We start from the raw sequence: 26,833 nt of genomic DNA, 5'->3' as shown, positions 1-26,833 counted from the left end.
GGGGGGGGGGAGTGGCAAGCAGACACGCAAACAGATGGAATGTTTATTTTATTCTTTCACAGTTTTTTCCTCTTTCGACTGCGTCCTCTTGGTCTCTGTTTAAACACAGATTAATTTTTTTTTATTGGGTTATTTTACGACGCTGTATCAACATCTAGGTTATTTAGCGTCTGAATGATATGAAGGTGATAATGCCGGTGAAATGAGTCCGGGGTCCAACACCCAAAGTAACCCAGCATTTGCTCGTATTGGGTTGAGGGAAAACCCCGGAAAAAACCTCAACCAGATAACTTGCCCCGACCGGGATTCGAACCCGGGCCACCTGGTTTCGCGGCCAGACGCGCTGACCGTTACTCCACAGGAACACAGATTAAAACAGTCTATAGAGTTGTTATGGTGGAACATCGATGCAGTATTTTCTTTCTCATCAAGATCTCTCTCTCTTGCACTTACACACTCTCACATGCTCTCGTGACAAGTACGTAGTTCTAACAGTACTCTTTCTCCTGAATTTCACATTCACACAATCTCTCTCAGTTTTAATTTCACGTTTACAGTCACAATCTCTGATTCTCTACACAGGTTTAAAGAAAATCATTCATTATTTTGAAAGACGGTAGTATTAATAAAAATAAGAAAACAAACTCAATAAACATGGGTCCTAAAATTAGCAACTTCGTGAGTATGAGTTCTTGTTCATCATCATAGTAAGCCTAAATGCTCAATGTGATTTACATTCAATGTAACGCGTCCTAGGGACTAACTAACAACTTCCATTTGTTTATTGCTTTTCCGGTATGATACTGTATACCGAATAAGAAACAAACAAGAACTCACGTTAGATTTTAGTAGATATGCTGTTCTTGCAGTACCAATTTCTAAGCTCTTGTTTGGTATAAAATTTAATTTTAGCGCCCATATTTATTAGGCTTTTTCTTGTTTTGATGAATTTAATTTTAGGGCCCATATTTATTAGTCTTTTTCTTGTTTTGATGAATTTAATTTTAGGACCCATATTTATTAGGCTTTTTCTTGTTTTGATGAATTTAATTTTAAGGTCCATATTTCTTAGGCTTTTTCTTGTTTTGATGTATTTAATTTTGATAAATTTAATTTTAGAGCCCATATTTATTAGGCTTTTTCTTGTTTTGACGAATTTAATTTTAGGGCCCAAATTTATTAGGCTTTTTCTTGTTTTGATGAATTTAATTTGAAGGCCCATATTCATTAGGCTTTTTCTTGTTTTGATGAATTTAATTTTAAGGTCCATATTTCTTAGGCTTTTTCTTGTTTTGATGTATTTAATTTTGATAAATTTAATTTTAGAGCCCATATTTATTAGGTTTTTTCTTGTTTTGATGAATTTAATTTTAGGGTCCAAATTTATTAGGCTTTTTCTTGTTTTGATGAATTTAATTTGAAGGCCCATATTCATTAGGCTTTTTCTTGTTTTGATGAATTTAATTTTAGGGCCCATATTTATTAGAGTTTTTCTTGTTTTGATGAATTTAATTTTAGGGTCCATATTTATTACGCTTTTTCTTGTTTCGATGAATTTAATTTTAGGGCCCATATTTATTAGGTTTTTTCTTGTATTGATGAATTTAATTTTAGGGCCCATATTTATTAGACTTTTTCTTGTTTTGATGAATTTAATTTTAGGGCCCATATTTAGTAGGCTTTGTCTTTTCATGAATTTAATTTTGATGAATTTGATTTTAGGGTACATATTTAGTTGGCTTTTTCTTGTTTTGATGAATACTACCACTTCTCAGAATATTGAATTTTTTAAAAATGAAAATCACATTGACCATATCCTATGATGCTGATGAAGTATTCATATCTCGGAAGGCATTAATTTTAGGAACCGTGTTTATTATACTTTTTCTTGTTTTTGCGAATACTTCCATGTCTAAAAATAAATTGAATGAAACACACCATATGCGTAGGGTTCAATTCTGTCGATAGAAACGAAATCGAGCGTGTCTAGAAATCTTTTCAAAAGAGGTGAAATTGCCATTGGAGATGATGGTCGACAGTTCCCGTACTCCTTCAGTCTTCCTCACTCTCCCTGTCACTTGCTCATTTCTACTCACTCTGATGATTGTGTTCAGAAGTAGAATTTTAAGTTTCAGGTGTTCCACCGTGTGTTTGAACTCAACATCTCCAAAATTTCGAAACCACGGAAGTTCATCATTAATTAAACTTCGCTAAGGGTTTTATGTATAACTTAAGCATGGATAAAATTTGTAAAGCTGAACTGCAAACTGAGTACTACTTTTCTACATACCGTTCTAAACAATTTATACACTCACCCTGGCACAAGCTTGAAAATTCCCTCTCTGTATAAATTTGCTCTTGATATTTCAACCAGTCTTGGACAACATTATGTACATAGAATGGTTTAAATCCGGGCTGTAAGGAGGTGTTCCATAACGTTCTAGTGAAAGAAAGAACTGCAAAAGTTTCTGTATTCGCTGTGCATTATCGTGAAGAAGCTTAACATCTTTCAATAGGAGATCGGGTCTCTTCTGCGAATTGCAGCCATTAATTATCGTAATGCTGCACAGGTACCTGTCAGCTGTGATTGTTGTTACAGTCTGCATAAACTGAAGGAGAAGTAGCGTTGGATCACGAGCCAGCGTACACACAGAAAAAAATGATTTCCCACAGCATGCAGGGAACTGTTATTGAGGGAACCTTACTTAATGCTCAACCCTCATACATACAGGTTTCAACAACAGGGCAAATAGATACTGTACGACTAGAAGAGTTGCAGGTGTTGTTTGAAGGACATCGTGGAGAAATGAAGGGGAACAATGAGATAGTCCGAAGCCACACTTTTAACTAAAATAGTTTTTTTTTTTTTTTTTTTTGCTAGTTCAATTTTTACCTACATGGGAAAGCTACTGATAAAATATTATAAAACAAAATAACGTATAACGCTGAAGAAGTTATCATACCATATCTAATAGCATTGGACTCGAAACCTTTAACATGCTTCTTGTAAAATTTTGTCTTTGTGGCTTAGGACTTTATCACTCACCCCTTCAAATATCAAAAAGTCTAAGTTTAAAGGAAAAGTAATTTACAATAATAAAAAAATATTACAATTTATTTTTCATGTACAAAGTTAATAGTGTGGTTAGATTAGCTGTAACAGTGATATGCATATATTTTTGTAGAATGTAAAATATATTTCTCATAATATTAATGACAAATGCACTTCACATGTGTGAGTGTAGCAACATTCCTGTGTGGAATACAGTTTTCAGATTCTTAAAAGGAGAGATTTGAAGTATTTTCTTCAGAAATGAAGAATTATCTTCGCGTCCTTGATCTTCTTGTATTCGAGACATCCGGCATGGTTCAATTCTTCGTATTTTGGAATCGACTTCTTGGCGTTAGCAAGCCATCTGGACACATTTGGGTACCGGGTGATATCGAATCCAAATATCTGGAATGTCATGTGTTTCATAAGTTCGGAAGTAAATAAATAAATAAATAAATAAACAGATAAATAAATAGATAAACAGATAAATAAATAAAAAATAGATAGATAAATAAATAAATAGATAAATAATCTTGCAGGGTTGCAAAAGGAGATGAAAGGAAATTTTTGGCTTTGATATAGTTGTCAATAACTTCGTTTTGTGTATTTCTAAAAAGTTAACGGTCACCAGCGGTAAAGCTATGGAGTGAATACTGTACCTCTGCGCTCGAGACTGTAGCGATGAGGGGGAAGTCCGCGATGGTGATGTGGTCACCTGCAGCCCAGGTCTGTCCTTCCAGATACTTGTCCAACTTGCTGAACGCGTCTTCGAATCTCTTACACTGATCAGGGTCTCCGTCTGAACCTCGATACAATATGGGAACCTGGGCAAGAGTATGACTCAATATAGCACTTAACAACAGAATGAAGGGATAAACTAATGAAATGTACTAAGTAATAGATACCTAATAGTTATTACGTCTAATATTTCGTTCCAGTTGGCAGTAGTGTATGGAGTTTTATTAGGTAAATAGAAGAAACTTCATTGTAGGGACATTTCGTTCCTTGCAAACTAGAGCGTCCATGTGCATTTTTCTAAGGGGGGCCTGATGAAGGTCTCAGTTACCAGAGTGGTTTAAGACCTCCCCGAAAAAAAAATAGTAATTTGAGCTTGTGAAAGAATTTTAGATCATGTGAACGTTATTATTATGAACCAATCATTTAAGAGTTTCAAGCACAAACTTTTATAAAAATGTGACTGAAAAATAATGAACAAAAATTAAAATTGTGATAGCTGAACACAAGGGAAATATATAATTATATTTTTGTTAATATAACTGAGAGTAATGGCTTTGTAATAAAATGAAAATAATAATAATAATCGGTCCATTTTGAAAATGATAACTAATACAAAGATTGAAAAACAAGTAAAAATAGAGTGAAGCATTAAAATAAAAGTAAAATTGTTGAACTATGCAATTTTTGGAAACAACAATGTACCTGTAGACAATTAACATTCTCACAATCTCGACTATCGCGTCTTGCTGCGTCAAACATATTATGAGCCCTTCAGAGCAGAAGTGGTGTAAGTCAAAATTGGGTGATGAGGTTTAAAGTAAAAATTCAGTAAAATACAGCGCAAAGTAGCAATTAATATGTCCTTCGTGCTATCCACTGACTATTAATAGTTGAAATAAATTGAATATTAATTGCTACTTTGCACTGTATTTTCCTGAATGTTTATTTTAACCCTCATTACCCATTTTTGACTTACACCACTTCTGCTCTCAACGGCTCATATATCAATATGTTGTCGTTTCATGATCCTCATTTAATCATGTGCATGAAATTTTAAAGTGAACAAGATCTGAGAAACTCCTGCACCAATATCTACTGAAGTTGGAGAAAGGTGGTGTACAGCAATATACCTTCATGCTCAGAAATGTAAACAGTTCACGCCCGCTGTTAAGGTGCGTACACACTTCGCGAACGAACAACGAACGAATGATGAAGCAAAATTTCGTTGTTCGTTCGCTGTTTGGAGCAACGTACAAATCATCAGCAAATTGTCAGAAAACATTCACATTCGCTGATTATTCGCAATAAAGGCAGACGAAAATATAATTATAGCAAGTGCAGCCGTTGTTATTATAGGCAGTTTAACAAAAAGAAAGTTAAAAAAAACAAAAGGCGATGGTGGCAGACGCCACTCTACGAAAGTCGCAATCAATATAGAGGCACTGCCTTGCTTCACGATTTACGTCGAATGGAATCTGGACAGTTTCACAACTTCTGTCGTATTTCAGAAACAGACTTCGAAATATAACTGTGCAAAATAGGGCCAAAAATTTCCAAGAAAGACACAGGCTGGCGAGAAGCAATACCTATTCAGGAAAGACTAGCATTAACACTTCGATATCTCGCTACAAGAAATTCGTATACAAGTTTAATGTATTTATTCAAAGTGTCGAAACAGCTAATTACCAGGATTGTTCCAGAAGTATGTACAGCTATAAATGAGGAACTGGAAGATTTTATTAAGGTACGACTGCAAGGCAGGGGACAGTTTCAGTACACGGATACTTCACTGACAATAATTATCTAATACTAAAAAGAGAGATTTGTTTGTGTTTGTCGAATGCGCATCATGCTTACGAAAAGACACTTTTCAGTGCCAATAATTTATTTTGTGTGCACAAGGTTGGAACTTTGTTTTTTCTGGGTGTGAATTTGTCCAAAGGGAACGACATATGTTTATACGCGAACCAAGTTGACACGTACACTTCATCACTCCCCATTCCAGATCTTTTTGTGGAGTTCTGTCTTTCCCTCCGGAATGATGTCAGTAGGGATTCAATTTTCAATTTCCTTTTTGACTTCTGCTCCCTACAATAAACAACAAACATGTATCCACTGAAAATAAATAAACAAAAATAATTTTCAAATTTTGCACGTGTTTGACTCGCCTGTCTTGCAGCTGAACATCTTTCCAATAGCTTCCCAAACATAATGTTTTCTTACTTTATTGTGGTAAGTAGGATGCTTGGGATTCCAATTAAGTTTCCTCCTCCCTATATGTATTAATAAGATTTATAACAGCGTCTTCCGCCCACTTCAGTTTCGATATCCTTTTAGTGAAATTGAACTAAGCGCTGCGTTCTGCTACGAACTACAAGCTAGTGGCAAATCCCGTCCACAACGAATACCAACTTCCTTTGATGTACCGACAAGCGACGGATCACTTCCGAAGGCAAATCAAACGATCGGTTTGCCTTTGCTGCGACGTACACACGTACCGATTTCAATCACCGAATACAAAATCGTTCGTCGTTCGTTGTTCGTTCGCTAAGTGTGTACGCACCTTTATGCTGACAAGCAAACACGACAGATCCAGTGGGGGACTGTAGGAAAGAAGCTAGTCCTTGCGTATTATCTATTCTGTACAATACAATTTAAACTATATAAAAGACAATTTAATTTAGTTTCAGTTTCATATACAGACATACTGTATTTATACGACTACTATTATACATGTTTTTGTTACAAGTAGAGGGCGGAGAAAAATACCAACATAATCTTTTTACGAGGATACAAGCGCAGGGCGTCTGACCTATACATCGCAGCGCAGGTAAAGTAGCCACGTTCAATTAGTAGGCTAGCGGTGTCAAAGAGGACGGAAGCTTTGTAGTTTCAGTAATTTTAATTATGTCGCGCTGTCCATTGTCGTCAAGTCTTTTGAAGGCCGCTCTAATACTCCACGCGGAGTGTATGGACGGAAGCTTTGTAGTTTCAATAATTTCAATTATGTCGCGCTGTCCATTGTCGTCAAGTCTTTTGAAGGCCGCTCCAATATTCCACGCGGAGTGTATGGACGGAAGCTTTGTAGTTTCAATAATTTCAATTATGTCGCGCTGTCCATTGTCGTCAAGTCTTTTGAAGGCCGCTCTAATACTCCACGCGGAGTGTATGGACGGAAGCTTTGTAGTTTTAATAATTTCAATTATGTCGCGCTGTCCATTGTCGTCAAGTCTTTTGAAGGCCGCTCTAATACTCCACGCGGAGTGTATGGACGGAAGCTTTGTAGTTTTAATAATTTCAATTATGTCGCGCTGACCATTGTCGTCAAGTCTTTTGAAGGCCGCTCTAATACTCCACGCGGAGTGTATGGACGGAAGCTTTGTAGTTTCAATAATTTCAATTATGTCGCGCTGACCATTGTCGTCAAGTCTTTTGAAGGCCGCTCTAATACTCCACGCGGAGTGTATGGACGGAAGCTTTGTAGTTTTAATAATTTCAATTATGTCGCGCTGACCATTGTCGTCAAGTCTTTTGAAGGCCGCTCTAATACTCCACGCGGAGTGTATGGACGGAAGCTTTGTAGTTTCAATAATTTCAATTATGTCGCGCTGTCCATTGTCGTCAAGTCTTTTGAAGGCCGCTCTAATACTCCACGCGGAGTGTATGGACGGAAGCTTTGTAGTTTTAATAATTTCAATTATGTCGCGCTGACCATTGTCGTCAAGTCTTTTGAAGGCCGCTCTAATACTCCACGCGGAGTGTATGGACGGAAGCTTTGTAGTTTCAATAATTTCAATTATGTCGCGCTGACCATTGTCGTCAAGTCTTTTGAAGGCCGCTCCAATACTCCACGCGGAGTGTATGGACGGAAGCTTTGTAGTTTCAATAATTTCAATTATGTCGCGCTGTCCATTGTCGTCAAGTCTTTTGAAGGCCGCTCCAATACTCCACGCGGAGTGTATGGACGGAAGCTTTGTAGTTTCAATAATTTTAATTATGTCGCGCTGACCATTGTCGTCAAGTCTTTTGAAGGCCGCTCCAATACTCCACGCGGAGTGTATGGACGGAAGCTTTGTAGTTTCAATAATTTTAATTATGTCGCGCTGACCATTGTCGTCAAGTCTTTTGAAGGCCGCTCCAATACTCCACGCGGAGTGTATGGACGGAAGCTTTGTAGTTTCAATAATTTTAATTATGTCGCGCTGACCATTGTCGTCAAGTCTTTTGAAGGCCGCTACAATACTCCACGCGGAGTGTATGGACGGAAGCTTTGTAGTTTCAATAATTTTAATTATGTCGCGCTGATCATTGTCGACAAGTCTTTTGAAGGCCGCTCCAATACTTCACGCGGAGTGTATGGACGGAAGCTTTGTAGTTTCAATAATTTTAATTATGTCGCGCTGACCATTGTCGCCAAGTCTTTTGAAGGCCGCTACAATACTCCACGCGGAGTGTATGGACGGAAGCTTTGTAGTTTCAATAATTTTAATTATGTCGCGCTGACCATTGTCGCCAAGTCTTTTGAAGGCCGCTACAATACTCCACGAGGAGTGTATATATAAACCAGAGTTGCAAATTTTAGCAGTGTGTCTTGTTCCATGTTATATTAATATATAGCAGCAACAAACAAGACGTGACAACGTCGCATTTTCATATTATTATCGGTGCATGCAATAAAGACCTACAAATCTTAAAAGGAATGCCGCTGCCTATAATTAAACGAGGCTACTATAACAGGCAAACAGGACACTGCTGTAGACTTCATGTAACTAGTGAGTGCTGATACCAGTTGATGTTCGTCGTGAGTCTGTCGTGTTTGCTTGTCAGCATAACAGCGGGCGTGTTTTGTCTCAAACAGTAGGCTTCGAGCGCAGATGATCTGTCTACATTTTCCGGCCATTTCTGAGCATGAAGGTCCTTGAGAAGTGGATAGGTCTTGGAAAGAACAGTACAGGTTGGTTCACAATAAACCGGGAACGGAAACGACAACGAGAACGAGAATGGAAATAATGTTAAGATATATGTATTTAAAAATGTGTGTATTCACAACAGTTAATTGTAAATACTCACATTTAAATACATTTATTTTAACAATATTTCCGTTCTCGTTCTTGTTGTCGTTTCTGTTCCCGGTTTATTGTGAACCAGCCTTTACCTCTTATTAGCGGATCTGCTTCGATAATAAAAAATCCGTCATGTCGAAACCGATCTGTGATTCGGATAAATAAAGTTATTCAACGAACTTTTCAAACAATCCTAAAACGACCAAAAGAGGAGCTTTTATAAGATTTTATGGAATTATCGGCAGAGAACTATGACATTACAGTTCTCGGTTTTGAAACTGGCAACAGAGTATGACTGCTACTTTGAAATATGAGGATGGAAAGACACAAGATAGTGCTATGAACTTCAACTATAGGCTAGATAAAATGCAGAATATTATGCATATTGTTGATATGACTTACGTAGTAGTCCAGGAATTTCTGGTACAGGCATGTGGCGTCGAAGTTCAGTCGGTGGTTGACTATGGCCCTCTTCTTCGGGTCCTTTGGATACAGAGAATCGTCCTTACCGTACTGATCCGCCAGGTAGCAGATGATGGCGCGGCTGTAGAAACGTCACAAATTATTAAGTCTAAAATTAATGAGACCAAAATGGAGAATTCTGAATTGATGAATTCAAAATTGTTAACCATTTAGGGAAGAATTTACACATTTAATTGAAAATCGTATGAACTATTATTTTTTAAATATTCATTAAAAATCATCAGTACAGCCCATCACAGCTCTTTACCACCACTTCCACGATCATCCAATAAAATTATAATTTTATCGCCCTGGAGTTATCTCTGTAGTTGTGAAGAAATATTACATAAAGAGTTTAAAATTCAGTTAATATTTTACTGTATTTTAGAAGTCTGTGAAGTTCAAATTGAACTCAAGTAAATAAAATTACATAAAGAGTTTAAAATTGAGTTAAATTTTTACTGTATTTTAGAAGTCTGTGCAGTTCAAATTGAACGTAAGTAAATAAAATTACATAAAGAGTTTCAAATTCACTTAATTTTTTACTGTATTTTAGAAGTCTGTGCAGTTCAAATTGAACGTAAGTAAATAAAATTACATAATTACATAAAGAGTTTAAAATTCAGTTAAATTGTTACTGTATTTTAAAAGTCTGTGCAGTTCAAATTGAACGTAAGGAAATAAAATTACACAATTACATAAAGAGTTTAAAATTAAGTTAAATTTTTACTGTATTTTAGAAGTCTGTGCAGTTCAAATTGAACGTAAGTAAATAAAATTACACAATTACATAAAGAGTTTAAAATTCAGTTAAATTTTTACTGCATTTTAAAAGTCTGTGCAGTTCAAATTGAACGTAAGTAAATAAAATTACACAATTACATAAAGAGTTTAAAATTCAGTTAAATTTTTACTGTATTTTAAAAGTCTGTGCAGTTCAAATTGAACGTAAGTAAATAAAATTACACAATTACATAAAGAGTTTAAAATTCAGTTAAATTTTTACTGTATTTTATAAATCTGTGCAATTCAGATTGAACGTAAGTAAATCATTATAATTACAATAATCAAGTTACGGTAAGATAAAGTGACGTATAAATATTAAAATATAAGTTTTATAAGAATTTTTTTAATACCACTCACCTCTCGCACATCACTAAGTCTTTGTCCACAATTGTCGGTACACAGTGTTGTGGAGTGAGCTGTAACAGAACAGATCTTCGTGCAAATAAGGGAGATCTATCTCTGCTAATGTATGAATAATATGGAATGCTCATATACTGCCTAATTTTTACTATTTCCGACTACAGTCTATATACAAAACTAGAAAGTTATTGACAGTTCAGCGGCTTCATGACGTCACCATGCTAACCGCTCAAACTAGCCAATCAGAGTTCATGGTGACAGGTCGGCGTTGCCGACTGTTTTCACAGCGAGCACGTGGTAGCCAAATTTTTTATTCGGAAGTGCTGAATCTTCTTACGCCTACTAGGAATATCGATGTTCTGTCTTGGCTATTGTTTTCACAGTTATGTTGCTGTTGATGCATGTAGTATTATTTGAGTGTAGTTTTAAATTTAATTTAGTTGCGAGTATATTTGCATGAGATAGGTTCTGAAGTAAATCTCGAAAAGGCAAAGTATATGAATATGTCTCGTGACCAGAACATAGTACGAAATGAAAATATAAAAATTGGAAATTTATCCTTTGAAGAGAAGAAAAAATTCAAAATCCCGGAGCAACAGCAACAATTAATGTAAATGACACTCGAGAGGAAATTAAATGCAGAATAAATATGGAAAATGCCTGTTATTCGGTTTAGAAGCTTTTGTCATCTACTCTGCTTTCAAAAAACTTAATATTAGAATTTATAAAACATTTATATTACCGGTCGTTCTGACGCTTTTCCAATTCACTGCGGACTAAAGCAAGGAGATGCACTATAGCTTTTACTTTTTAACTTTGCTTTAGAATATGACATTAGGAAAGTCCAGAACAACAGAGAGGGTTTAGAATTGAACGGGTTACATCAACTGCTTGTTTATGCTGATGACGTGAATATGTTAAGAGAAAATCCACAAACTATTAGGGAAAACACAGGGATGTTACTTGAAGTAAGTAAAGAGATATGTTTGAAAGTAAATCCCGAAAAGACAAAGTATATGATTATGTCTCTTGACCAGAAATAATACGAAATGGAAGTGTAAAAATTGGAAATTTATACTTTGAAGAGGTGGAAAAATTCATATATCATGCATCAGTAGTAGTAACAAATATGACACTAGAGAGGAAATTAAACGCAGAATAAATATGGGAAATGCGTGTTATTATTCGTTTGGGAAGCTTTTGTCATCCAGTCTGCTCTCATAAAAGACGAAAGTTAGAATTTATAAAACAGTTATATTATCGGTTTTTCTGTATGGTTGTGAAACTTGAACTATCACTTTGAGAGATGAATAGAGGTTAAGGGTGTTTGAGAATAAGGTGCTTAGGAAAATATTTGGGGCCAATAGGGATAAAGTTACACAACGCAGAACTGCACGCATTGTATTCTTAACCTGACATAATTAGGAACATTAAATCCAGACGTTAGAGATGGGCAGGGCATGTAGCACATATGACAAGAGTGAATCCAATATGAGTGAATCCAGAAATGCGTGTAGAGTGTTAGTTGGGAGACTTGAGGGAAAAAGACCTTTGGGAAGGATACTATTAAAATGGATTTGAGGGAGATAGGATATGATGGTAGAGAATGGATTAATCTTGCTCAGGATAGGGACCGATAGCGGGCTTATGTGAGGGCGGAAATGAACTTCCGGATTCTCTAAAAGCTATTTGTAAGTAAATATCTTTGTAATGTTATTTATTTTAATAGTGCCTGTGTGTTTTAATAATACAATATGGCAAGACAGTATTATTATTGAATAATTTCAAGGGAAAAATTGTTCCGGGGCCGGGTATCGATCCCGGGACCTCGGGTTGAACGTACCAGCGCTCTACCACTGAGCTACCCGGGAACTCCACCCGACACCGTCTCAACTTTCCCCTTTATATCCACACAACTCGCGTGGGCTGACGAAACGCCAGAAACCCACATCGAGTGCACACAATCTGTGTGACTTGGAATTGTGGTTTTCTGTTAACGTACACAGTGATGTATATATTATGCAAATCTAGTCTTTCAGGTGAAGCTCCCTGTAAAGCAGATTTGAATAATTTCAGATTGTGTGCACTCGATGTGGGTCTCTGGCGTTTCGTCAGCCCACACGAGTTGTGTGGATATAAAGGGGAAAGTTGAGACGGTGTCGGGTGGAGTTTCCGGGTACCTCAGTGGTAGAGCGCTGGTTCGTTCAACCAGAGGTCCCGGGATCGATACCCGGCCCCGGAACAATTTTTCCCTTGAAATTATTCAAATCTGCTTTATAGGGAGCTTCACCTGAAAGACTAGATTTGCATTATTATTATTATTATTATTATTATTATTATTATTATTATTATTATTATTATTATTATTACATTAGTCTAGTTATAAAGTATACTGTATGATACAAATTTATTCGCAGCCCACAATTTCGCATCGCTCTCTTCCCGCGTGTGAGAGACAGAACTGTGAATACCTTTCCAGTTTTGCAGAGACTGTACACGTCTTTGATTTCGAGGACGAAGATGTAAATTTTGTCACTGACATATGAACTCTTATTTGCATCCCGTTTGCTGTCTTGATTCTTGGACGGTAACCTTGAACAATGATAACCACATGATCAGGCCTACATGTAAATGATCGATGTTAGTTAAAAATATTAACAGGTTAACAGAGTAAGAAAATCTTCCTGAATCATCTGATGAATGAAAAGCAACAAATGTTGCTATACGTCCCAAAAAATATTGATTGTCCCAATTTTTTGGCTTAGAAAAGTGTCCAGCCAGAAACAGAAGGAACTTGTAAAAAATCCCGATCTTGAGGAAATTAATAAATACTTACATATGTGGATAAGGAAGTTATATTTTTACTGTAATCACGAAATACATAGAATATAGAACGAGTCAAACCTAAGAGTATCGACACCCCTGCTGTCTCTCGACACTGCAGTCTGGAAGCAAATCGTTTTCTCGCGGATAACATTTTTTTCCGTTTGACGACGCTACAGTCTGGCAAGTTATCTTTTCAGTAACTAGTGAATTATTTAATTAAGAAAACTGAGAGAATCTTGCTTGAATTTCAGAGGAGTTGCTCAAAATATTCTCCATTACGTTCTGTACACTTTTCGAAGCCCAAAAATTGGGACAGTCAGAATTAGAAAGAACAGCTAGGGAATTGCGTAAATATAGGAAAATGTTCAGTTTTACGATAGTGTTAATAATAATAATAATAATAATAATAATAATAATAATAATAGTCATCATCATCATCATCATCATAAAATATTGGTTGATTCAATATTAATCGCATCTTTTGGTAACCCATCTCCATTTTCTGTTGTTCCCTGATCGTCCTCCAGATGTATACTCGTGTCCCTGTTATTTCCGGCGTGACTCCTCCTCTTTGCTTACGCCTTAGGAAGTGAAGGCTCTATAAAGTGTAAGTAGGTAGTATCGTTCGCCATTTTTGTTCTTTCGTTGCCGAGCTACCAGACCGAGGAATCTATTTGCCACACCGGTACACATTATCATGTCATAGCTCCTATGATAATAAATCAAACGCACTGCAATTGAGAAATTGTGCGGCAAATAATGTCCTCGTGTGCTTTCTGCGAACGCCAACGAAAGAACAAAAATGGCGGGCGATTATATTAAGTATTTATCGAGCCTTAGGAAGTGCATAACGTCATCAGCAGCGAATGAGAAGACGTACTCGTTTAAATGTAGTCGACCGGCAACGTAATTGGCTGCCGGAAATAAGAGCGACGGGACTATAGTTCTAGCATAGTGTACCTATTACCATTCTTCCAAGTTGTTTTTGGTCTTCCTCCCTTGTGCTTTCTTTGAGGTATTGATTCCGATGTGCTTCTCTGTAGTTGTTACTCTTCCATCCGTTTTACATGGCCATACTATTGTAACTGTTTCATTTTAATGCAGTCCAAAATTGTACTGTCTATGTTCAATAATAATAATAATAATAATAATAATAATAATAATAATAATAATAATATAATAATAATAAAATTAATAATAATAATCTTATACCTTAAGGAAATCAGGTTTCATATGCTCCCCCTTGAATAAATCCAAGAATTTTAAGTTCAGTTCAACGCCCAGAGCGCTGGCAGCCATCATAACTGAACGGCATGGTGCACTCAGAGGCATGTAGTACAGATCTACCGGCATCTTTAAGTCGTTGTATACACTTCTCTCTGTGAACAAAATTTTAAGAGAAAATACAATTTAATTTTATACAGGAGAATAGATGATGATAAAAATCATATAGCCTATTTTCGACTAGGCCTATCAACCTGAACATATTGAATCTCCTGTCATAAATTAATGTGTTTTTATAATGTTAGTCAACTGATATTTTTACATGCACCATCGTTAACCGAGTTATTTTAGTTTCTCATTGGATAAAGTATGGTGATGCTGCAAAACATAAATAAACCTATGTGAAAAAAAAAAAAAACTTATTAAATTTACATATCTTACATCAAATTATTAGGAAGCTAAAGTTTTGTGCACAGGTAGGGCCACAAGTCACATTACTCCTGTAATATTTAAAAGAATTTACAATTAAACAATTGCAATTTTACTGTATATTTAATATAATAAAAGGTTTTCTTCGCAAAAACTCACACCTAATAACAGAAACACTATTTTTTTCTTTATCCGTTTAACCTCCTTTCTGGGTCTTTTAAGGCAGTACCAGTGGGGAGGAAGAATTCTTTCGGATCACACCTGAGATATGGACAATAGAGGGACTTCTCTGGTGAACAATCAGGTCGGCGCAGGGACCAACTCCTAAAGACAGCACGAACACATATATACACACAACGGACAGAATGTTAGGGGTAGATTGAAAGTAAATTCCAATCCGGAATTCGCTTCTGTGATTGGGGAAAACCCTGAAAGAAACACACTCAAATTGGCGAAATCCTGATTTGAACCCGGGCTTTCCGACTATTGTAATAGTAGCTCTCAAAATTCAACACGATGCTGGGTGGGCACGAGTGTCATTCATTGGCCGAAATTTTATGAGAAAATTCCTTCCCCATAAGACTCGAAGCTGCATTAATTCCATTCTTTTGGATAATAGTTCAATAAAATAAAGTTAAAACAGTAATGTAGGAATATTGTTGTGAAACTCATAAAAAACATGTTATGTAATGAACAGTATGAATCATCTTCATAACAACGATATTTTAAGATCGAACTTGACATTGCCATTGCTGACTGAATATTCTAGTTTCCTGACCCGGTCAAGGGTGGCTTGACTCCTAGAGATGATAACGATGCTAAAGAAGGATTTATCAGAATTGGACCGAGAGAAATGCTTGCGGTATCATAATTGAGGTGATCAGAATAATAACCGAAGTTCATTTTGAGAAAAATTACATTTTATGTTAATTTTTGAAGCTCTGTGAATTTTTAACATTAACTTCATTTTTTTCAGGATTTCTTAAATATGGTGCTTAAAGTTTACCTGCAAATTCTTGATCCTTTGTCATGAGTAGTTCGTCTGTTTTCTGATGTTTAAACAAAGTAATGGCAATTAAAAAAAAAGATGATTTTTTTATTTATATGTGACGCTGTTAGGTGCAAAACTCTTTTTCAAATTAAAAAAATGGGTTGTTCCTTACCGCATGGAATTTATTTCTACATCAAAACTTGCCTATTTACAATTTTACGAGGTCTCGAAAATCGTTAATCGTTGAGAAGTTTTCTGGTGGTGTGAAGGGAAGGCCTGATGGCCTTAACTCCACCAGAGTAAATAAATAAATAAATAAAACCCCTAATCCATTATAACATTTGATGCAAAACTTGCATGAACCTTTCATAAAGTTCTGAGCAAATCCGTTCCTACACTTAGGTTTATGTATTTTTAATGAAAAATCTCAACTAACTTTTCTTGTACTGAATTGAATATTTTTAAACTTTTACATATTTTCTCTCTTTTACTCCAATAAAGATTTGAAATGTTCTTTGTAATGAATTTGTAGGACAATGTTTGATATTGTTGCTTCAATTATTTTCAAATAATAATTATATTTAGATATACTATCATATAATTAGTTTAATTTCTTCAAAAATTGCCTTATCCATATCATAGCATAACCGGTCTTATACAAAAATAAAATTCAGATTATACCCATATTTTTGGGTTTAGACGGTGTAACAACTACTAAGTTATTTAGCGTCGATGGGAGTGGTGATAGCGAGATGGTATTTGGCGAGATGAGGCCGAGAATTCGTCACAGATTACCTGACAATCTCCTTACGATTAGGAAAGATCTCGGAAAAAACCCAAACAGGTATTCAGCCCAAGCGGGGATCGAATCCGCGCCCGAATGCAATCCGGAACAGCAGGCATGTTTCTTAGCTGATCCAGTTACGCCATTGGCTAATAATAATATTGCATAGCACATGTAGTAGAGAAGTATTGTATGTTTTCGGTAACAATTCTTGTGTTTGCGATTGTGGAGACAAGTTTCCAATCTACTATTCAGGTTTCACTCCCTACACCCTCATTATATGAATTGGACGCTGTGTTATATGAAAGAAAAGTACTCAAACCGGTTTTCAGGTTTCGATTCCTACACCCTCATTATATGAATCGGACGCTGTGTTATATTAAAGGAAAGCACTCAAATCGGTTTTCAGGTTTCGATTCCTACACCCTCATTATATGAATCGGACGCTGTGTTATATGAAAGAAAAACACTCAAACCGGTTTTCAGGTTTCGATCCCTACACCCTCATTATATGAATCGGACGCTGTGTTATATGAAAGAAAAGTACTCAAACCGGTTTTCAGGTTTCGATTCCTACACCCTCATTATATGAATCGGACGCTGTGTTATATGAAAGAAAAGTACTCAAACCGGTTTTCAGGTTTCGATTCCGACACCCTCATTACATGAATCCGACGCTGTGTTATATTAAAGAAAAGTACTCAAACCGGTTTTCAGGTTTCGATTCCTACACCCTCATTATATGAATCGGACGCTGTGTTATATGAAAGAAAAGCATTCAAACTAGTTGTCAGATTTCGATCCCTACACCCTCATTATATGAATCGGACGCTGTGTTATATGAAAGAAAAGCATTCAAACCAGTTTTCAGGTTTCGATCCCTACACCCTTATTATATGAATCGGACGCTGTGTTATATGAAAGAAAAGCATTCAAACCAGTTTTCAGGTTTCGACCCCTACACCCTCACTATATGAATCGGACGCTGTGTTATATGAAAGAAAAGCATTCAAACCAGTTTTCAGGTTTCGATCCCTACACCCTCACTATATGAATCGGACGCTGTGTTATATGAAAGAAAAGCATTCAAACCAGTTTTCAGGTTTCGATCCCTACACCCTCACTATATGAATCGGACGCTGTGTTATATGAAAGAAAAGCATTCAAACCAGTTTTCAGGTTTCGATCCCTACACCCTCATTATATGAATCGGACGCTGTGTTATATGATAGAAAAGCATTCAAACCAGTTTTAAAGTTTCGATCCCTACACCCTCACTATATGAATCGGACGCTGTGTTATATGAAAGAAAAATACTCAAATCGGCTTTCAGGTTTCGATCCCTACACCCTCACTATATGAATCGGACACTGTGTTATATGAAAGAAAAGCATTCAAACCAGTTTTCAGGTTTCGATCCCTACACCCTTATTATATGAATCGGACGCTGTGTTATATGAAAGAAAAGCATTCAAACCAGTTTTCAGGTTTCGATCCCTACACCCTCACTATATGAATCGGACGCTGTGTTATATGAAAGAAAAGCATTCAAACCAGTTTTCAGGTTTCGATCCCTACACCCTTATTATATGAATCGGACGCTGTGTTATATGAAAGAAAAGCATTCAAACCAGTTTTCAGGTTTCGATCCCTACACCCTCATTATATGAATCGGACGCTGTGTTATATGAGAGAAAAGCATTCAAACCAGTTTTCAGGTTTCGATCCCTACACCCTTATTATATGAATCGGACGCTGTGTTATATGAAAGAAAAGCATTCAAACCAGTTTTCAGGTTTCGATCCCTACACCCTCACTATATGAATCGGACGCTGTGTTATATGAAAGAAAAGCATTCAAACCAGTTTTCAGGTTTCGATCCCTACACCCTTATTATATGAATCGGACGCTGTGTTATATGAAAGAAAAACATTCAAACCAGTTTTCAGGTTTCCATCCCTACACCCTCACTATATGAATCGGACGCTGTGTTATATGAAAGAAAAGCATTCAAACCAGTTTTCAGGTTTCGATCCCTACACCCTCATTATATGAATCGGACGCTGTGTTATATGAGAGAAAAGCATTCAAACCAGTTTTCAGGTTTCGATCCCTACACCCTCACTATATGAATCGGACGCTGTGTTATATGAAAGAAAAGCATTAAAACCAGTTTTCAGGTTTCGATCCCTACACCCTTATTATATGAATCGGACGCTGTGTTATATGAAAGAAAAGCATTCAAACCAGTTTTCAGGTTTCGACCCCTACACCCTCACTATATGAATCGGACGCTGTGTTATATGAAAGAAAAGCATTCAAACCAGTTTTCAGGTTTCGATCCCTACACCCTCACTATATGAATCGGACGCTGTGTTATATGAAAGAAAAGCATTCAAACCAGTTTTCAGGTTTCGATCCCTACACCCTCACTATATGAATCGGACGCTGTGTTATATGAAAGAAAAGCATTCAAACCAGTTTTTAGGTTTCGATCCCTACACCCTTATTATATGAATCGGACGCTGTGTTATATGAAAGAAAAGCATTCAAACCAGTTTTCAGGGTTCGATCCCTACACCCTCACTATATGAATCGGACGCTGTGTTATATGAAAGAAAAGCAGTCAAACCAGTTTTCAGGTTTCGATCCCTACACCCTTATTATATGAATCTGACGCTGTGTTATATGAAAGAAAAGCATTCAAACCAGTTTTCAGGTTTCGATCCCTACACCCTCACTATATGAATCGGACGCTGTGTTATATGAAAGAAAAGCATTCAAACCAGTTTTCAGGTTTCGATCCCTACACCCTCACTATATGAATCGGACGCTGTGTTATATGAAAGAAAAGCATTCAAACCAGTTTTCAGGTTTCGATCCCTACACCCTCACTATATGAATCGGACGCTGTGTTATATGAAAGAAAAGCATTCAAACCAGTTTTCAGGTTTCGATCCCTACACCCTCACTATATGAATCGGACGCTGTGTTATATGAAAGAAAAGCATTCAAACCAGTTTTCAGGTTTCGATCCCTACACCCTCACTATATGAATCGGACGCTGTGTTATATGAAAGAAAAGTACCCAAATCGGCTTTCAGGTTTCGATCCCTACACCCTCACTATATGAATCGGACGCTGTGTTATATGAAAGAAAAGCACTCAAATCGGCTTTCAGGTTTCGATCCCTACATCCTCACTATATGAATCGGACGCTGTGTATATGAAAGAAAAGCACTCAAATCGGCTTTCAGGTTTCGATCCCTACACCCTCATATGAATCTGACACTGTGTTATATGAAACAAAAGCATTCAAGTCAGCTTTTAGGTTTCGATCCCTACACCTTCGTTATATGGATCATACGCTGTATTATACGGTTAACTATTTTTTTGTTTAATGTTACACAGGTTGGATTTGAGAGAAGAGAAGGTGGTGTTAAAGTTTGCACTCACCAGATAAGTTCTTGTCTTCGCAGCCTGATATTCTCTCGTGAACTGATTCACAACTCCAACCTCATCCGGTGTCCCGCATCAACCTATCCCTACTCAATTTCTGCATGTGAACATACCCCTCCCCCACCAATCACGTGACTTGGATTGTTGATTACGAGGCTGTTCCAGTGTTGCCAAGTAGATGGTATTCTAGCTTACGTTGTACTTGACTGATGGCGGGAACAAGAATCCATGCGCTTAGGTTTGATTACAGTACATTTCTGCATCTTTTATGTTGTGGTTATTCCAGTCCGACAGGTGGCCTGGTGGCTTTCGTTAATAGGGAAGTTTTACCTTTAGATGGCAGGAGCGTTCAATGCGCCACAACATGTTGTATGGCTATATTACATCATAATATATTACAGTCGATTACGTTCTACCGCTTCTTGGTTTTCTGTGCGTGTCAAGATTATATTTATAATATATTGTATAACCTTGTATAATTTATTACAATTCAGTATTTTCTTGCCTAATAATATAATTTAATTTACAATAAATAACAGCGTAAACTTGTATAATACTGAGCGATTCCCTTAAGAGATGGATAGGGAAATCTGCAGTACGTATGCCGAAAATAGATACGAGTAAATTGAACTAAACGAGAGCTTTGAGAACGAGGTGCACGAATAAAAAAAAACAGCAACTTAGCCGAATGTGACTATTGCATCTTTAATCATTAGTATTGTGAGTACCGTAGTCTACTCGAAAAATAGGATATGCAGCCAACAATGTGTTTTTTTTTATAGGGAAAGGACCATGGGGCTTGAATTTCTCGTATTTTTTTTGTCTAATTGCGGAAAGACCAAATGCAATTTTTAATAGGATGATATTATATAACATGATCGCGATAGTATCACGATTATTCCTGTGTTTTGTAGGTTAAGGGGAGAGGATAGTAATTTTTAAAAATTTTTTCTTATTTGGTGTAAAATATTAATTTTTTGTATGTAGAGAGCTCATGGCTATAGCAACTCAACAAAATATAAATATTTTGAATAAATTATTTGGGAGGCAGATTTGAAAAAAAAAATGTACCCAATGCAGGATTTTACTAAACTCGATATATCTAAGCCATTTTTAAAGGTAAATTCAAACACTATGTTACAATTTATTTGTAAAAGCACGCTCTACAAACTGTCTGTAACAGAAATTTGATATTAGTTCCTACATTTGTAAAATAAACAATTAAAATGTAATAACATTTTTTTTTATTTTCTTTCTTGCAAACAGAGAGACTTATTTTTAAAATGAAATCAATTAGGGAAATTCCGTTACAGAGAAAAGTTTCCTAGTAGTCTAGAGAATGTGTATTCTAAATTTCATTCATATATCTTTAATAGTTCAACAATTATATCGATTTTTGTCTGGCTATGTAGCGAAAAAAGTAAAGTTCCAGAAACAGCAATCAAAGGGGTGTGATTTAATAATCCAGAGCGCAGGAACTTGAAAAATGGCGTCTCAACATCCAATAAGGGCACAGATACCCACATAATGTTATACAATGTATTCCACACACATCACAGAGTATTTTAAAGAAAAATTTGGTTTTGAAAAAAAAATGAAGTTCCGGAAACAACAAACAAAAGGGCGGTGTGATTTAAAAATCCAGAGCGCAGGAAGTTTAAAAATGGCGTCTCAACAACTGATAAGGGCACAAATACCCACAAAATATTGTACAATGTATTCTGCACATATCACAGAGTATTTTAAGGAAAAAAATTGTTTTTTGAAAATTTACTCATTTTTCACCAAAAAATACCATCCTCTTCCCTTAAGGACATGCAGTTTTGAATACTATGTAGGATGATTTTGAAAAATCGAAGTTAAAACATCGTTCTAATAAAAATTAGTCTACATTAAAGGCATTATTCACGAAATAGATTTTTGAAGTCAAGGTTCCCCTACTTTCTTATTTTATACACAGACTATATTATTTATAGGCCAATATTTTTTCACTACGAATAGTCTTGGATAATAAACAACCTAGTTAGGCCTAATTGAGGGTTTACTGTAGGCCTAGTATCGTTCCATTGTAGAATGTAGGCATAAACTTCGAGGACTCCTACAAGTACAGAATGTTTATAATCTAAGCTAACTAGTGGCTTGTGCAGCAAATGCTGCAAACTAAGTTCATTAGACGTTCAAATAAAAATTTTCCAGATTTTTTTCAATGAATACCAGACATTTTGGAAGTTATTTGCTTCCATAATAATGAAACATACTCCTTCTGAATAGTTTTTTATGTCAAATACTTTTTCTTGAACATATCCACCTTAGTTTTTGAGTTTCAACGCGAAAACGCAAGTAACACTGTCAGGACGATCAGAGGGTTTTTCATGTTGGAGTAAAGCAATAGCTATTTCAGGTTATTGTGAATTGTTGGTTTGTAGGCCTCTTATTTTATCAGTACGTAATACCTTTTGGTCTTTCCTTAGGAACTGTAATTTTTGCGCTCTCTAGAGCCAATACTGAAGAGAATGACGCATATAAATATCTACACCACACCGTCATTAAGTATATGAAAAAGACCCAACCCCACTTGATTAATAACTACAAAAATATTTGATTTATATTAACAATTTTATCTTACGTAAGTTTTGTAGCCGCCACTCAGTAAATTACAGAAAATATCGAGATCTAATTTAAGATATTCTCTACATCTAATTATATAACTCCAAAACGTTTCACTTTCATATCATTAATATAGGATTAATATGCATAATTAATGAAAAATAGTCACATCATGGCATTAACTATAATATTTCATGTCTAATGGTAATAATGTCATCAAACTACCTCAAATTTTGTAGATTTTAATATCCAATACACAGCTGTACTCAGAAAATTACACACCGCAAAATCGGACCTGTAAGTCTTGAAGTCCACACCTGTGGATTAACGGTCAGCGCGTCTGGCCGCGAAACCAGGTGGCCCGGGTTCGAATCCCGGTCGGGGCAAGTTACCTGGTTGAGGTTTTTCCAACCCAATACGAGCAAATGCTGGGTAACTTTCGGTGCTGGACCCGGACTCATTTCACCGGCATATCACCTTCATTTCATTCTGACGCTAAATAACCTAGATGTTGATAGAGCGTCGTAAAATAACCCAATAAAATAAAAATAAATCGTCTGAAATATAGAGAAGAAAGACACGTTTATCATACCAAAAGAAATTTGACATTTCTTTTACCTGAACCTAAATGTTACACAACCTCTGGAATAAATCATAGCCAGAGTTACGGGCCAAGGTTATACAACTCTATTTTGATAATAAAACTTGACCTAGGTTATTCTGAGTTTAATAAATTTAGTATTCACGTGCCTTTTTTTCTTTTTCTTAATTTCAATATACTATTTATTCATTCCAACCTATATTCTGTTCTTGACTTGATTATCTACTTTCACCTTCGTAATTATCCCTGTTTTGTAATAATTGTATTGGTTTTGTAATTTTATTGAAACTTTGTTATGTTCCCTTTTGGTATAAAATAGTTACTTACAGAAATCGTCCCCGAACACGAGCTTGCTCCAATGGGTGTGCGCTACATCAGTAATATGTACTGTATTTATTTTGTATTGAATACTAAATGCTAAAGGTGCGCGTCTTGTCATTGGCCGCTGATGACATTATACACTGTTGTTGTTTATTCTTAGTAAAATAACATGTACAAAAATACAGTCTTAATTCTTCCCTGAAGGAATAAAAACTGTTAATATACTGTCCTACTCGGCGGCTAGCATGTACTGAATATCCAACAAAGCAGTCAACTTATGGCGTAAACAAGTAGGAGGAGCCACGCCGGAAATAAGAGCGACGCGGCTATATGTTCATTAATCGTGAGCGATACATAGAGTCTACTGATAATGGAATAGAGCTAATATAGTATGAATGGTGATGCGTATTAAAAATAATCCCAGGCCTAACTGAAATTCAGACCTGTATCTCCTGCGTGACAGATCGAAGATCTGCAGGAACAACCTAACCTACAATAGTTATATAGAGTAAGAACTGACAACACTGCATCACTCCCTGTGGACTCAATGAATAGCTTTCATCCTTTGCACTAACCTCTGATTGGCTGGCACGATGTCGTCATTTACTAGATTGCTAAGAAATCCTGGGTCAACATAAATGTTTATAAAAGGATCTATTCTAGAGCCGATGTATGAGATAAATTCGTTGCTATAGTAACAAACGCTCAGCTCTGAACTCGGTCCCAATGCTGCCGAATGTAGCGGAAAAATATTGGAAATACAGCGATTTTTTACTTTTCAACCTTCATTCTAATTTTTTCTGTAGAAAAATAATGAGTAGGCTACATTTTTTAAAACCGTGCCAAGTTAGCTAAACTAAAGTGTGTTGTAATGGTTAATTCATGAAATAAAAAAAAATATTCGTATTCTCTATTTAGACTGAGATCAAAAAGCTAATTAACATTTATTTTCATGACTATTTTCATGCTTTTTAGTAAATGTGAACTAAAACTTTTGACAACTTTGTCGCAAAGAGCCTTTTTAGTGACGTCAATATAAAACATATTAAAAAAAAACATAATTTCAAAACTGTCAGCCCTAATGGCACCTAATTTTGTACAGCTTATAGTATTGTAGGCATGTTTATGTAGTTCAAATTTAATACATTTTGAATTAAAGTTGTAGAAGTTTTAAAAATAGTATAAGCGTCCCCTTAAGCAATCCAAGGGATTTAATGAATTCTCTGTCCCACTTTATTTTACCTGCAGATGAGATGAAAAACAAATTCACTGATCGGAGTTGTAAATGTCGCCAATCTGGTAGAATTTCATTAACGTAGCGTATATTCTTGGAGTCCGGAGCGAGAATAAAGGAATTGGAGCAAAGCGGTTGTGTTATAACTCGACCTCGCAATAAAACAGAGGTACTCACTATAAACATTTTATTGTAATATATTTATCAAGTACAATATGAATAGTGTGGTTTGTAATTGTAACTGAGGGCGGGAATTCATAGTTACAATAAATCCTTCAGATATTATAGGTACAAGGTGCGTCAGTCAATCTGGCGATTTTGAAACCTTGCTTTTTTCTTGTATGGTTTTCCGAGGAGGATGTGCATACTGTCAACTTCATTGTATTTGTGCTGTTCCATCATCTCATGCTATCAAGACCTAGATTGAAAACTTTGAGGCTTCTGGTTCTAACTGAAGATAAAAGGTGGTAATGTAAAAACAGTACGTAGACCTACACCTGAGAATATAACTACACAGAGACACCATTGAACGGAGTCCAAGCTGGTGTGAGCGTCGCCATTCTGTGTCATTCGGACTATCTGAAGCTAGCACTCGACGGATTTTACACAAAGATCTTCATTTACACTCCTACAAAATTCAAATTACTCGTCCACTACACGAACAGGACCACAGAAACAGAGTTCAATTCTGACATTACTTTGCAGTTAACTAATGAAAACCAAGATCTCGTTAACAATCTACAGATGAAGTTCATTTACATTTACAGGTTTGCAGTTAACTAATGAAAACCAAGATCTCGTTAACAATCTACAGATAAAGTTCATTTTCATTTACAGGTTTGCAGTTAACTAATGAAAACCAAGATCTCGTTAACAATCTACAGATGAAGTTCATTTTCATTTACCAGGTTTTGCAGTTAACTAATGAAAACCAAGATCTCGTTAACAATCTACAGATGAAGCTCATTTTCATTTACCAGGTTTTGCAGTTAACTAATGAAAGCCAAGATATCGTTAACAATCTACAGATGAAGCTCATTTTCATTTATCAGGTTTTGCAGTTAACTAATGAAAACCAAGATCTCGTTAACAATCTACAGATGAAGCTCATTTTCATTTACCAGGTTTTGCAGTTAACTAATGAAAGCCAAGATATCGTTAACAATCTACAGATGAAGCTCATTTTCATTTATCAGGTTTTGCAGTTAACTTATGAAAACCAAGATCTCGTTAACAATCTACAGATGAAGCTCATTTTCATTTATCAGGTTTTGCAGTTAACTTATGAAAACCAAGATCTCGTCAACAGTCTACAGATGGAGTTCATTTTCATTTACCAGGCTTTGCAGTTAACTAATGAATACCAAGATCTCGTTAACAATCTACAGATGAAGCTCATTTTCATTTATCAAGTTTTGCAGGTAACTTATGAAAACCAAGATATCGTTAACAATCTACAGATGAAGCTCATTTTAATTTATCAGGTTTTGCAGTTAACTTATGAAAACCAAGATATCGTTAACAATCTACAGATGAAGCTCATTTTCATTTATCAGGTTTTGCAGTTAACTTATGAAAACCAAGATCTCGTTAACAATCTACAGATGAAGCTCATTTTCATTTATCAGGTTTTGCAATTAACTAATGAAAACCAAGATCTCGTTAACAATCTACAGACGAAGCTCATTTTCATTTATCAGGTTTTGGAATTAACTCATGAAAACCAATATCTCATTAACAATCTACAGATGAAGTTCATTTTCATTTATCAGGTTTTGCAGTCAGCTAGTGAAAACCAAGAATGTCGTTAACAATTTACAAATGAAACTCATTTTCATTTATCAATTTTTATTAACAAAGAATATCGAGTTCAGGAAGAGATGCTGTTAAGAGTGA

General features: G+C 35.9%; 2 protein-coding genes across 2 annotated transcripts in view; both read right to left on the bottom strand.

The window, feature by feature from the left end:
- LOC138711654 (uncharacterized) overlaps positions 1–26,833 on the bottom strand; it is an 83,277-nt gene that overhangs the window by 39,352 nt on the left and 17,092 nt on the right. The gene's annotated exons all lie outside the window — the stretch shown is intronic.
- Positions 3,098–20,322, bottom strand: LOC138712312 (glutathione S-transferase 1-1-like). Its single transcript, XM_069843942.1, has 6 exons — positions 20,172–20,322; positions 14,500–14,666; positions 10,459–10,517; positions 9,256–9,397; positions 3,712–3,876; positions 3,098–3,457 (listed from the first exon to the last, which is right to left on the bottom strand). Exons 2-6 carry the CDS (start codon positions 14,638–14,640, stop codon positions 3,308–3,310), a joined length of 657 nt encoding a protein of 218 aa, XP_069700043.1. The 5' UTR covers positions 14,641–14,666; positions 20,172–20,322; the 3' UTR covers positions 3,098–3,307.

Source organism: Periplaneta americana, chromosome 13 (genome assembly GCF_040183065.1).
Source record: "Periplaneta americana isolate PAMFEO1 chromosome 13, P.americana_PAMFEO1_priV1, whole genome shotgun sequence".
NCBI classification, from domain to species: domain Eukaryota; kingdom Metazoa; phylum Arthropoda; class Insecta; order Blattodea; family Blattidae; genus Periplaneta; species Periplaneta americana.
Note: the sequence above shows the minus strand (reverse complement) of the source record. Positions and strands in the feature narration are given on the sequence as shown.